This window comes from Cydia splendana, chromosome 2 (genome assembly GCF_910591565.1).
Source record: "Cydia splendana chromosome 2, ilCydSple1.2, whole genome shotgun sequence".
NCBI classification, from domain to species: domain Eukaryota; kingdom Metazoa; phylum Arthropoda; class Insecta; order Lepidoptera; family Tortricidae; genus Cydia; species Cydia splendana.
In genome coordinates, this window is record NC_085961.1 from 29,050,256 (window position 1) to 29,065,433 (window position 15,178).

A 15,178-nucleotide genomic window follows, 5' to 3' on the forward strand; every position below is an offset into this window, starting at 1 on the left:
CGTTGACTGTATGTAATTTAAATAGTGGTAGAAATTATATGAGCTGACTTTGAGTGCACGTCAACGTATATATTTATTAATATTTTCTAGTGTCAAAACTATAATTCCTACTACACGAAGTGTGACCAGCCCAAGATTTTTTGAATTTCCCGCCAAACATTTGTGTAATATTTCTCCATGACTCTATTATAGTTCGTTTTTTTTTAGCATTAGAAAGAACTTGAAAGAAGGTAAGCGATCTTGACATGTCTTTTAATTGAAAGACGCTTTTTAAAAATCAGTAACTATTACTTATGAAAGCAGAAGAATATAAATGATCGTTTTAGATTCATAATTGTTACATATTTGCCGTAACTTATTTTTAAAATGTGTTTTTCGATTAAAAGACGCGTCAAGATTGTTTACCTTATTTCTAATGCTAAAAAAAACGAACTATAGTTTTGTATATTAGTTCGAATCGGGCCGTAAGGTATTATATTGCACTTCGTCTCTCCAGCGGTATCTAGGGCGTCCAGACGGTCTTCGTCGATTAGGATTCGCAAATCAAACATGAATGTAGAATGTAGATATACCCGACGATGTTGAAACGATGTGTTTTGAATAAGACATGAAATCGGACTGAGCTAACTTTGCAGTCTTTGCACCGATTTGACTGAATAACTACTGGAACTATAGGACTTTAGAAGAGTAACAATTGTAAGTAAATACAGACCTAGTACCTACCTAGTGCATTATTATTATCCATCGTATTTTCACGGAAACGTACGAACGTGTCTTTGTCTATTACAGTCAGTCTTGGTACAAAAAGTACTGAAGTAGCATGACATATACGAACGTTTCCGAGAAAATACGATAGACATATATAATTATTTTCCATCTACACAGGTATCGATGAAATATCTTTTCGAAATTTTCTTTACTAGTAAGTACTAAAAAGTTTTTGACCCACTTGGCGTAATGACACTGATCGATTCCCATGCGAGCGGAACCACAGATTAATAAATAGTTACTACGTAACAGATACCTCATTCCCAAACAAAAGCAAAAATACCTACGCTATAATAGCCTACAGAACCCTAATAATAATACCTGCTGCTCAGGACAAGAAGAAATGTACCATAATTACGCGCACAAAGAGTCGAGACTGTGTTGCCCGCCGTTCGAGTCACGTGCCAACGCGTCATCGTAAGAATGCGCTAGGGTTGTAGCTACCCTACCTATGATGATTATTGTAATAAAACGAATGTTGCGAATCAAATATGTTTTAGTTTTAATATAATGATTTATAATTTTTTCACTTCTCGGAATTCTCTGTTATTAAAATTTTATAAGTAGTTGAAAATATCCTAAATCGCGTAAATAATTTTAATAAATATTCAGGAGCAAAGCAACGGACAATCAACGGTTTTTAAAAGTTGTAATACGGTGCTACCAGGCCGATTAATTATTACGTCGTCAAAATTATTTAAAAATACTTTTTCTAACCCTTCAATATAATTATTAAACTTTCAGGTGGGACCTTTAAGCCTGCCATAAAAAGATGAATTTTTATTATAGGCTTTTTCCTTTGTTTTTTTGACTTTTTCACCCATCTACTGCACAATAATTACGTGGTTTCGGCATTTCGAAGCATAAGCGCGGGAAACGCGCGGTGCAATGCGGTGCGAGCGCTGAGGCGGGCGTTCGGCGGCCCTCTGTCGGTTGTATCGTCGACGATACGCCGAGCGGTAGGCATATAGCGCGTGGCCTTGAGCGTGTGACGGAGGCCTGGCGGAACTGCACAGTAGGCAATAAACACGAACCTTCAAACTATTTCATTTACAATAGGGAATATTACGCGAAACTCTGGGTAGGAGGCGCCACTACCACTATCCGTCACAATCTGGGGGTCTACCGCAAAACACGAAAATCTAAATTTCGTTATCTAACCTCTCTATCACTCTTGCATGTTCTAGCGATAAAGAGGCAGATAACTAAATTTCGATTTTCGAGTTTCCCGGTAGGCCCTTGTTAATAAACCGCCTTGATGCATCAATGTTATATTTTATTGTCTGTGAAAACTTGTCAAAAAACAGTTTAAGGCACAGTGTGTTTACGTTAATATACCTACTCTATGGTTTACTAGAGGAGCTAGTGCTGCACTCTGGCGGCAGAACATTGCAGTAATAAGTACCCCCATTTCCATAGTCTAATAAAACATGGTCTTCCATTCCCAGAGTGACACGGGCCTACGTCACAACAACATGGCCGCTATATATAGCGCTATCGCATATTATCATATAGCGCTGTCGCATGATGACGTAGGCCCGTGTCAGTTAGGTGACCTAGAAAAGACGGGAATGGAGTACCAGGCGGAGTATATTATTATACCATGCCCCATTTCGTAATTGATTTCTTACAAGCCCTCAACGCTCCAATTGACTTGACAAAAAGCTGTCATTCCAATAGTAATCCAAATCAATCATACGTAGTTATAGATCATTCTCACGAGCATGCTCTTGCGCCACGTGTGAATCTATCGCAATGCCATTGTGGAGTTGCTCTGGTTAAAACTTGGGTGTCGTAAGGACATGCTAAGAACTAAGATCAACCTACATAATAGTGGTAATTATGTAGTTAGCTAATTAGGCGCATTCCACGGGCTGTCCCGTACAAACGCATTTTATTTCCCGTGTTGCTTTTTTTTCGGAATTGAAAGCAGGCGATTATTTTTCTGTGCATATTTTTGACCATTTGTCATAGAAAAGGAAACTCTTATACCTGCAAATCTCCAGGAAGTTCGCGTTTGTATGGGACAAATGGTAGACAATAGAATGCTCCATTATTAAAAAATCCGGGAAAGTGCGAGTAGGACTCGCGCAAGAAGGGTTCCGTACCATAACGCAAAAAGCGGCAAAAAAATCACGTTTGTTGTATGGGAGCCCCACTTAAATATTTATTACATTCTGTTTTTAGTAGTAGGTATTTGTCGTTATAGCGGCAACAGAAATACATCATCTGTGAAAATTTCAACTGCCTAGCTATCACGGTTCATGAGATACAGCCTGGTGACAGAAAGACATACACCTTTGAATTTCTTCGCAGATGTATGCAGGTTTCCTCACGATGTTTTCCTTCACCGAAAAGCTAGTGGTAAATATCAAATGATATTTCGTACATAAGTTCCGAAAAACTCATTGGTACGAGCCAGGATTTGAACCCGCGACCTCCGGATTGAAAGTCGGACGTCATATCCACTCGGCCACCACCGCTTTTTACTTTACTAAGTAAGTGTTTCTTTCAAATTCACAAGTCAAGTCACCTGTGAGACATAAGGTCTTAACTCCTGGCAATAATGGCTAAAATTCGGTACGCTAAAATGATCACACGTTAAGTATCCTACGTTATTATTATTACCAAACTACAATGCTACTTACATGTCCCAGTTACTCACATTCAAGAACTGCACGGAGAGTTGTCATACAGAACTTATTTTATTACATTTCAACTGTCATTCAATCTTCAACCTTAGTGTAGGAGAAATAAAGTAGAATTTAGATGTAACGATTGAGAAGAGATACTACTTTCTGGAGGTACACTGAAGTGTTCCGCGAATTAGTTTCACAACAAGTTTTTATTTAGTTTTAGTTTTTCGGTCGATGCAATTTTCTGCGTTTGGAAACTGCACGTTCCACTTTTAGATTTATTGGTCCTTAACTCAATTGTTTCGATTGGATAGATGTATTCGTTAGATGCAATACGTAGATATAAGAACTGGACAAGTGCGAGTCGGACTCGCCTACCGAGGGTTCCGTACTTTTTAGTATTTGTTGTTATAGCGGCAGCAGAAATACATCATCTGTGAAAAATTCAACTGTCTAGCTATTACGGTCCATGAGATACAGCCTGGTGACAGACAGACAGACAGACGGACAGCGGAGTCTTAGTAATAGGGTCCCGTTTTTACCCTTTAGGTACGGAAACCTAAAAACTAAATTGTAGCATGAATTCGATGCAAATACACAGTAATCGGGATACAATATGTATCCCGATTCCCACCTGTAAGGGTGCGGCGATAAAATTAAGTTGAGGGTCTATTTTGTATTTGATTTTGTATATTTTGTACTATTTTAAATACCTAAAGATACAGACTATAGCCTTAAAAGTACATTATACAAAGTGACTTAATTATGATTTTAATTTAGGACAAAAGCCTAAACGTATTGCGACATAAAGCCATTTAGATTCAAGAGCGATTCTCACAGCCTTAAGACTAATCTCGGCGTTACAGCAAGCAACCTTGTCACAGCCGAAACAATGGCTTACAAAATAATAATTGCATTTACAACTAATGTTTACAATTATGAAGTTACACTGTTATGTTTATAGCATATTAAACAGTATTTTGACTGTAATGACTGCTGTGTTGGCTCCCTGTATGACTGTGGCGCCGCCCTATCGGATATGGAATTCTTTAATTGACAGCTGTGAAATAGTATGTACTTATCGTCCCATGTTCACATTTTTCCCACGTTGTGCGTTGTTTTCGCTTATATTATGAGCCAATAAACGGAAAATGTTGCGTACGAATTAAATGTAAGCTTGGACCCCCGGAAGATACCTATAATTTTAACTAAAGGAGATTTCCCATTTAATAAGAAAAAAAACAAGATAGTGAGTGATAAGTAAGATGACGAAATGGCCCTGAGTGTATTTAAATTATGAAATAGACTATTCAAAATAATATGTCGAAGTTTTGTAAGCTGAACCAACTTCTTAAAATAGTTTAGTTATATGTTTCAGTTCTCATTAATGTTATCATACTTGTTTTAGGCTCATCAATAACAAGACTATTAATATTTATCATCGTACTAGGTCGTTATTGACATGTTTTATTATAATTATAATTCATTTTCTTCCAACGGACGTGATGCAGACGATGTTGTTTTGTTATCTTCCCCATTATCACGGAAATACACGTGTGATAGTAATATGTTTCAGAACTGTTATAAGAATGACCAATTTATATATTATTTAGTACTTAAGTGTGATATTTTAGGTTTTATAATTTAACTTGCGTAGTTATGTACAAGTAGCTTAATTAGATTATGCGTAATATGAATTCCTATTATTGAACATGTGTTTAACAAAAAGTGATTTGATATTTTTTTTAGTTTTTTTAGTACATTATTTATATCAGGTACTTACATATAAAATAAACATAAATGTATCTACATTAAAACTGTTTATTATTAATTAAATGTACTTAAAGGTTTTGAAGATACATAAATATTAAATAAACTAATCATTCAATTAAAACTAAACTACAATAAATCTTAAAATAAACTTATCTTTTTGACTTTATTTCAACAAGACGGACAACGTGTCAAAATACTGGTTTCCCTGTTTTGACCGTGACCAGCAGCTAGTAAATGATTAAATGGCCGGACCTGGGGTCAATTGAAACAATTAACCCAGTGCAGATCCAATTGTATAATCATTTAATAATTGCATCTAAACCGGGAATATCGAATTGATTTGTTTATTAAGTTTGTGTGGTAAGTGGGTCATGGCGACAATGTGTTTAGTAATTTATGATTAACAGGGGGCTAGCGCAATATTGAGATTTTATATTGAATTTTTAATCGTTTTAATCAAGGACTAATGCCATCACACAGAAATTAAGAAATAAAGAAAGAAAATACCTACATTTATTTACGTCAAACCAAACCAGTTAATTACCTACATACTAAGACATAGATGAGATGGACGTTAAAAAGGACCCCCCTAAGACTAGACCCATTAGACTACATGGTCTACATGTAATTGCAAGGGTAGGTAGACTCCAACCAATACCTTACACCAGGGGTTCCCAATGGCGGACCGCGGTCCGGATCCGGACCGCCGACCTAGATTTAATTTTTTTGATTATTTAATAAACTCAAGTATAAACGGACCGCGATGGTCATTTTATTTTAAGAATCGGACCCCTGAAGAAACTAATTGGTGGGGTTACCAATTAGTTTCTTCAGGGGTCCTTACACGGTTAGTTGACTCGATAGAAAAAAACCCGGCCAGGTGCGAGTCGACCTCGCCCACCGAGGGTTCCGTACAAATTTCACTAATTTTTCACAAATTTCACTAAAATAAAACATAAAAGCCCGCACGACGGCTAGGTAGGTATATCTTTTGCTTTAATTTCCTGTTCGCTGTCCCGAAATATCGGGAACTCGCCAATGCCCCTTTTTTACCTATTTTAGGATGACTCACGTTAGACCGGGCCGGAGCTTCTGGTACTTACTTTTCTATGACATGACAGGTGATCACGTGATGTTTTCCATAGAAAACGATGCGCCGGAAGCTCCGGCCCGGACACGGCCCGGTCTAACGTGAGTTATCCTTTATAATGAACATTTTGGCTTGAAAATAATTTGATGATTAATCAACGAAACACACTAGCGACACAATGTCAATGACAATGACCTCGTTGCAACTGCGACCTTGCTTCCGATTGCGATGGGGACCTAATTGAGAGCCATCCAAGTCCTACTTGCTGTCTAATAGAGAGCTATCCAAGTCCTATTTGCTAGTTAACGATTTGTAAGGCTGCGGGTACCTAATGGCTAATGAAATATCTGGTAGCCAATTTTATATGCATTATACATACAAACCATACTTATGATTATGAATAACCATGAAATGTTGCGTTTATTAATAACGAAGTCATAAAATTTATTTAAAATAATAAGCAAGGAGTAGATTAATAGGTAGGTTCATTTTTTACTTGACATATATTGAAGTAAATTATTATTCTTTTTGTTTCAGACAACGCAAGATGGAGATACGGTGGTCCTTGCTTGTCCTATGGGCGGCTTTTTCATGGATTTCAGGTAAAAAACATTGATCATTGATTTCAGAAATAAATGGTCCAATATAAATACCTACAACCGATTTTATTCGATACTTAAAGCCGAAGACAAGATAAAATCAGGAAATAATAAGTACAATGAGTGTCTTGTGAGTATGAATGTCATAATAATACTACCACCGTTTCATCAAAAAAAACATCTCGGTGGGTTTCATTCAAAGCATAATGCGTTGACGAGAAGACATACCTGATACCATACCTACCAAAATTATAGTTAAAAAAGAGAAAATACCATGCACAAAAACAAAAACAAGCAGTATTTTGTGACTTCATATTTCACGCCCTACTTATACTTTGCAATAGATTTCCCTCTAAAGGGTTTTCCGGCCATATTTCTTCACCGTATTATTTCACCACATTCGATCTGGGCTATCCGAGCTGACCCACTGATTAGCTTGGTCGTGTTAATAGGCGCGAAATGCTCGAAAACAAAGCACTTGGTTATAGCGAGGGACTTTCTCTGGCCCTGTAGCTTGTGCCTTTGCGGGTTTGCCTGGAGGCAATGAACTAGATTAATGGATGAGTCACGATAGACCGGCCCGGGGTCTATGGAAAGCACCATGTGATCACCGATCAGCCGTCATAGAAAATTACATGTCGGCCTCGGCCCCGGCCCGGCCCTGTCTAGCGTGTCATCCTTAACTAGAATAACTATAGAAGTGATTAGAGCTCAAAAAACCGGACAAGTGCGAGTCGGACTCGCCCACCGAGGGTTCCGTACTTTTTAGTATTTGTTGTTATAGCGGCAACAGAAATTAGGGATGTACCGACTAGTCGCCGACTAGTCGGGAAAGTCGACTATCCGGCCTCATTTGTAGTCGGCGATTAGTCGGCGACTAGTCGGCTAAAATGGCCGATTAGTCGGCACTTTATAAGTGACAGAAAAACAGGGCATAAAAAATAAACAGATAATATTTGCCATAAGCTTTTCACCTATTTTACCCAAATTCCTATTTAGGGTGCTTACGAAAACTTTTGTTCGAATTATTGACCGCTTGGTCGCTTTCTTGTCCGGTTATCGTATGAAATATAGCGTTAGGATTTTTTATTTATCTAATTTTTCAGCGTTACCATTTATAATATGACGAATAGCGCGACGAAAGGGGTAAAACGGTTGTTTTTAAGTGCATCTGAATCGAACTTAGACAAAACTAATGATCCGGCCGACTAGCCGACTAGTCGGCCGACTAATCGGCCATCCGAGCGCCGATTAGTCGGCTAGTCGGCTAGTCGGCCAAATCAATAGTCGGTACATCACTAACAGAAATACATCATCTGTGAAAATTTCAACTGCCTAGCTATCACGGTTCATGAGATACAGCCTGGTGACAGACGGACGGACGGACGGACGGACAGCGGAGTCTTAGTAATAGGGTCCCGTTTTTACCCTTTGGGTACGGAACCCTAAAAATGACCCCACTTGTATTGTGCTGCCTGCCAACCGTACATTGTACTAAACAAATTGTTAGAAACATGTACGAAACAAATATTTTGTGGCGGACTGGCCTTTGCTTATTAATTATATGAGATTTATAATATTAGGTATAACGGGAAGTTTAATTCTACTCCGCTGGTAGGTCTCCTATATTTTCTATTAATCTTAGAGTTAGATAAGAGTAAAAATTAATCTCATATCTTTGTCAAGGTATTTTTGGTATTTTTGAAACGACTGTTAACCATCAATATAATTAAAGTGTTGTTTCGCGAACTTTCTCCGCCGGCTGACCGCAGCCCGGCACGGTTACCAAAACGGTCCCTAAGTGCAGTCATTAAGACGTTAAACACATGCCATTACTGTATGTAACTCGTCTTTTTTTTGACTCGTACTTATGTGGAACTATACCGGCTTTAGAATCACTTATTTAAAACGACAGTTGTCGTGTTATAGTCAATATGCAGTTTTGGGTAAGGTAAACGTACTAGTGCTCGACATGCTAATGCCCAATAGATGACACCTTGTTGTCACCTCTATTGACAATGACTTAAGTTTCAAGATGACATGTACTGGGACCGCGTCGAGCACCAGTAGGTTTACCTTATCTGCAAGTTACAAACACGAACCTTGGATTGGAAGTTCATTATGTTTGTCAGTCGTGTAAAAATAATCGTTATAAGTACTCAGAAAAAACCGAACCGATATTGATAGTTTTATCAAATCCTAGGTTTTACAAAGCAAACGGAAGTCGGAAGGAAGGTGCCTAGTAAAGGAGATGTCTCAATAGTTAGGTACACGTAAAATTTCGTCGCGAGGAACTATTTTGTAGAACCGACGCATATACCAGAAAAGGCCCATGAATCATCATTGTATCTACAAATTCCAGATGCAGAATCCGCGGATGTCCTCCCAGCCTTCACTCAGGACATGAACAATCTGCCGTTATCAGAAAGCACCCCGGTCGGCTCAGTTGTCTACACGTTGCAGGGGACCAACCCCAGTGGTGGACCAGTGAGTATAATACCATAAATAGCATCCTCGGATAACCCAGCCTTCACTCAAGACATGAACACGTTGCAAGGGACAAACCCTTGTGGTGGATCAGTGAGTATAATACCATAAGCAGCATCCGAGGGTGACCCAGCCTTCACTCAAGACATGAACAACTTGTGTTAGAAAGCACCCCGGTCGGCTCAGTTGTCTACACGTTGCAGGGGACCAACCCCAGTGGTGGACCAGTGAGTATATTACCATAAGTAGCATCCTAGGATAACCCAGCCTTCACTCAAGACATGAACACGTTGCAAGGGACAAACCCTTGTGGTGGATCAGTGAGTATAATACCATAAGCAGCATCCTAGGGTGACCCAGCCTTCATTCAAGACATGAACAACTTGTGTTAGAAAGCACCCCGGTCGGCTCAGTTGTCTACACTTTGCAAGGGACAGACCCTTGTGGTGGATCAGTGAGTATATTACCATAAGTAGCATCCTAGGATGACCCAGCCTTCACTCAAGACATGAACAACTTGTGTTAGAAAGCACCCCGGTCGGCTCAGTTGTCTACACGTTACAAGGGACAAACCCTTGTGGTGGATCAGTGAGTAAAATACCATAAGCAGCATCCTAGGATGACCCAGCCTTCACTCAAGACATGAACTACTTGTGTTAGAAAGCACCCCGGTCGGCTCAGTTGTCTACACGTTGCAAGGGACAAACCCTTGTGGTGGACCAGTATGTATAATACCGTAGCATCCTAGGATAACCCAGCCTTCACTCAAGACATGAACAACTTGTGTTAGAAAGCACCCCGGTCGGCTCAGTTGTCTACACGTTGCAAGGGACAAACCCTTGTGGTGGACCAGTATGTATAATACCGTAGCATCCTAGGATGACCCAGCCTTCACTCAAGACATGAACAACTTGTGTTAGAAAGCACCCCGGTCGGCTCAGTTGTCTACACGTTGCAAGGGACAAACCCTTGTGGTGGACCAGTATGTATAATACCGTAGCATCCTAGGATAACCCAGCCTTCACTCAAGACATGAACAACTTGTGTTAGAAAGCACCCCGGTCGGCTCAGTTGTCTACACGTTGCAAGGGACAAACCCTTGTGGTGGACCAGTATGTATAATACCGTAGCATCCTAGGATGACCCAGCCTTCACTCAAGACATGAACAACTTGTGTTAGAAAGCACCCCGGTCGGCTCAGTTGTCTACACGTTACAAGGGACAAACCCTTGTGGTGGATCAGTGAGTAAAATACCATAAGCAGCATCCTAGGATGACCCAGCCTTCACTCAAGACATGAACAACTTGTGTTAGAAAGCACCCCGGTCGGCTCAGTTGTCTACACGTTACAAGGGACAAACCCTTGTGGTGGATCAGTGAGTAAAATACCATAAGCAGCATCCTAGGATGACCCAGCCTTCACTCAAGACATGAACTACTTGTGTTAGAAAGCACCCCGGTCGGCTCAGTTGTCTACACGTTGCAAGGGACAAACCCTTGTGGTGGACCAGTATGTATAATACCGTAGCATCCTAGGATAACCCAGCCTTCACTCAAGACATGAACAACTTGTGTTAGAAAGCACCCCGGTCGGCTCAGTTGTCTACACGTTGCAAGGGACAAACCCTTGTGGTGGACCAGTATGTATAATACCGTAGCATCCTAGGATGACCCAGCCTTCACTCAAGACATGAACAACTTGTGTTAGAAAGCACCCCGGTCGGCTCAGTTGTCTACACGTTGCAAGGGACAAACCCTTGTGGTGGATCAGTGAGTATAATACCATAAGCAGCATCCTAGGGTGACCCAGCCTTCATTCAAGACATGAACAACTTGTGTTAGAAAGCACCCCGGTCGGCTCAGTTGTCTACACTTTGCAAGGGACAAACCCTAGTGGTGGACCAGTATGTATAATACCGTAGCATCCTAGGATGACCCAGCCTTCACTCAAGACATGAACAACTTGTGTTAGAAAGCACCCCGGTCGGCTCAGTTGTCTACACTTTGCAAGGGACAAACCCTAGTGGTGGACCAGCATGTATAATACCGTAGCATCCTAGGATAACCCAGCCTTCAAGACATGAACAACTTGTGTTAGAAAGCACCCCAGTCGGCTGAGTTGTCTACACGTTGCAAGGGACAAACCCCCGTGGTGGATCAGTCAGTATATTACCATAAGTAGGATCGTAAGATATCCTCCCAGCCCAGCCAATATGTTTGCCCGATGTTTCATTTGACAATTCAAACTTTCGAAAAAGGCATCCTGTAGAAGCCATTGGGTTAGGTTAGGTTAGATTGGCGACCCCTTTAAAAATTTAACAGTCAAATGAACATTTCGGGGTTTCAATAATCGGCCTTACCTACCTAGAATAGAATACTATTAATTTTATTCGTGAGCACAAACACAAAATAAAAACTTATACAAAACAGAATCTATCTCATCTCCGAAGACTTTTTCCGGACAATCTTTGGCCGGGTTCTAGGCAAAGAATTTTATTGATAACTAGACGGGCCCGCAGCTCCGCTCGCGTAAATGAAATAAAGAGTGTGTCAACCCTGCCAGGGTTCATAACGGTGATAGGAATTTCTTATTTGTACCCGTTATTTGGATAACTTAATACGCAAAATATCTGAAAAAAATTATGTGATTTGATAAAAGGCAAAATTATACTTTTTCATCTACGTAGTTATTTATTTAAAACTCGTTTCAACATAAAATTATTATTTATTTTTATAAGCCTAATTGCAAAAAACGTTCATTAGATTAATTTCCGCCTTAAGACGAATAACCACCGCCCATAAATCGCCTTTTGGTACAAACGTACGTACTCCCCATTTCCCTTTCTGAATACTAACATTACTTACTACGGTTATGTGAATCCGGCCCCAATTTCACCACGGTGACAGGTGCGACAATTGTAAAATCACTGTTGCTGACGTCACAGGCATCTATGGGCTACGGTTACCACTTACCATCGGGCGGGCCGTATTCCTGTTTGCCACCATCATTGTATTATTTAAGAAATCTTTATTATATCGGAAAAAAACAGATATTTCTTTTGCGAGGTTTCTGACAATTGTCAAGATTTAGAAGAATTGTAGGTAATTCTTGACAGCTTGAGTTATATGTCGGAATTTCGTGACAATTGTAGTGTTTCTTGTGACAATTGTCATAAACTTAGCAAGAGAAATATCTGTTTTTTTCTGATATAATAAAGTTTTTTTTAATAAAACAATGATGGTGGCAAACAGGAATACGGCCCGCCCGATGGCAAGCGGTAACAGTAGCCCATGGATGCCTGTGACGTCAGCAACAGTGATGTTTTACAATTGTCGCACCTGTCACCGTGGTGAAATTGGAGCCTGGGCCTCCGAGAAAAGACAAAACAAAACACACCATGTTTCTCGGTCTTGCGATAGCTCTCGCCAGTCCCCATGGCCGAGGATAAGCAGATCTCGAGCAACTACGTCGTTCCAGCGGTAGGTACCTATGACTTCCAATTGGGCGTCTCCCATTTCGTTGTCCCAAGTACGCTCTCGTCACGGCACGATCCTCTCCCATTCTCTCTAAATGTCCGAGCCAATGTAAGCTTAGCCACTTTTGTCTCTCAGTATTCTGCCAGTATATCGGAACACATCCTTATTTCTATGGCAACAGAGTTATATTACGATATTTGGCCGACTGCTGACTGTACGTTTGCTTATTTTCACCAGGTCGTTTCGCTCAAAAAATCTGAACATGCACTTAAATTTTATCTACCTACATTATAACTTGCTATCAACTTTAATTGTATTTTTGGCCCATCTCGGCAGCCCGGTCCCCGGACGAATTTGTTTGCCGAAGCTGTGAAAGTAAATCTGAATAACATAACTCAAAAAGAAATTTAAAACAACAAAATACAAATTACTATTGATATTGATAAGTCATTATCAGTCATTATATGGCATGTCACTCGTATGGGCATAAACTAAGGTAAAAGGTTGAGGTTGACAGCACTTTTTATTTTACTTCGAGTAAAAAAGGCCGAAATCACTGCATACCAACATAACAAACATAATTTTGGTTATTTGAAGTTCGAAACGAAACCAACCGAGAGTTTCCGAAAATAGCCGATAGTCGTAAAATGAAGAATGTTATGAAAATTTCTTTTGCTTATTGTAAATTAAATACGCATCGAAAGCGATAGTTTTTATGCTCTAGTTATATTCTCATACTTAGATAATAAATAGATTAGAACAGTTTTTTTCTTATCATACGTGCGTCGTATTTGAGAAACGTGTCAAAAACTTTTTTAGAAATTTGTAAGGCGCCATCTCGCTTCTTCCCTCGTTTTTTATCCCGTTCTGGTTTTTCAATTTTATATATATGATGATGATAGTCGCCGTACTAATGTAATATCTTCTACTTTTTTTCAGGTAAAATACAGTCTGGTGGGGACTGACAAGTTTTCAGTGGATCCTGTGTCAGGGGAAGTTACTCTAGTCCAACCCTTAGATAGAGAGGTAAGAATAAAAAGTTCTTATTGCACTTTAATACTAGATGTCGCTAGCAGTATACATACTCGTAATTACATATACCTTACATAGGTGTGCTAGTTGTGCATTTAGCAAGTTGCCAAAAGTTCCAACTAGTTGGAAGAGTTGTCGAAAACTTAGTCACCAGATAGCGCTGTTATATTTTAGTCAGATCAGATAGAAAAATGAAAATTAGAGTTATTACAACAGTTCTCTAAAGAATTTACTTAATTTTTCAGAAAAATGATACGCTGAAGTTCCTTGTGTCCATAAAGAACGAACACAACGAAGGTCAGACTGAATCCGTGACTGTGATAGTATGGGACGAAAACGACAACCCACCGGAGTTTAAAAATGTAAGTACCTATTAAAAATAAATAATTATTAGAGTAGGTACTTAATTATAACTGATGACTGATGGAGCATAAAGGCCATTAACACATTCAACACCAAGAACCCGACTGTCGGGTACACTGTTCGTAGCGACTACGCGCTACATACGACGAAACCGTGGCTACGCGCTACGAGCGTAACCCGTAGCACTTAGTGGTATTGAATGTGTTAAGTAGCAATTGTGAACCGCAATATACATACAGCAATAGAAGGTCCTCTAGTAAAATGGCCCGACGATCTCGTTAAGGTTGCTGGTCATATGTACTTGGATAAGGGCAACCCATAACAGTTCGTCGTGTTGTTGTGGAGATCCAAAGTGGAGGGTTTTTGTTCACTTGTGGATCTTCCTTTTGCTATGATGACGAGGTTTTTTAGTACCTACACTAATTCAAAACTAAAACAGAGCACGATTTTCACGAATTCATCGAACTCACAATTATTTACAGAGTCCCTATGAAGTATACGTACCTGAAGACGAAGTGGTTGGGAAAACAGTTCTACAGAACATCTTGGTGGAAGACAGGGACACGGTTGGTGATAATCTGGAGGTCGGCTGCTTGCCCAATGAACAGGTATCTATCTCCACTAGTTTGTCTGATACTTAGATATTGACAGACCACACACTGCCAGAAACAGACCTTGACATTTAAAGCAAACCTGAAAGATTGTAGAGCTTTACTAAGATAATTATTTAATTCAGTTCCTAAGGGGTGAGAAATGGGACTTAAGATATTGAGCCACTTCCGCGTGCGGTAGAGCTTTGAGATAGAATCTAGCCTGAGGTGGTGAATTGTTCTTACATTTCAACAATTGTAACTCTAGTTGCTGATGCTAAGTATTCTTCAAAATAAAACACTGCTAGGATTAAGGGCGCATTTTTTAAATATTTATCTTTAGTCCCGAGGCCTAATACATTG

The 15,178-nt window shown here is 39.7% G+C and overlaps 1 protein-coding gene across 1 annotated transcript in view; it reads left to right on the top strand.

Annotated features, from left to right (window-relative positions):
* The window catches only part of LOC134806110 (cadherin-87A), a 484,783-nt gene that overhangs the window by 20,681 nt on the left and 448,924 nt on the right, over positions 1-15,178 (top strand). The window contains exons 2-6 of the mRNA XM_063779387.1: positions 6,805-6,869; positions 9,229-9,353; positions 13,770-13,856; positions 14,108-14,224; positions 14,708-14,833. Of these exons, the coding sequence (XP_063635457.1) occupies positions 6,815-6,869; positions 9,229-9,353; positions 13,770-13,856; positions 14,108-14,224; positions 14,708-14,833 (510 nt within the window). The 5' untranslated portion in view covers positions 6,805-6,814. The remainder of the gene's footprint in view (positions 1-6,804; positions 6,870-9,228; positions 9,354-13,769; positions 13,857-14,107; positions 14,225-14,707; positions 14,834-15,178) is intronic.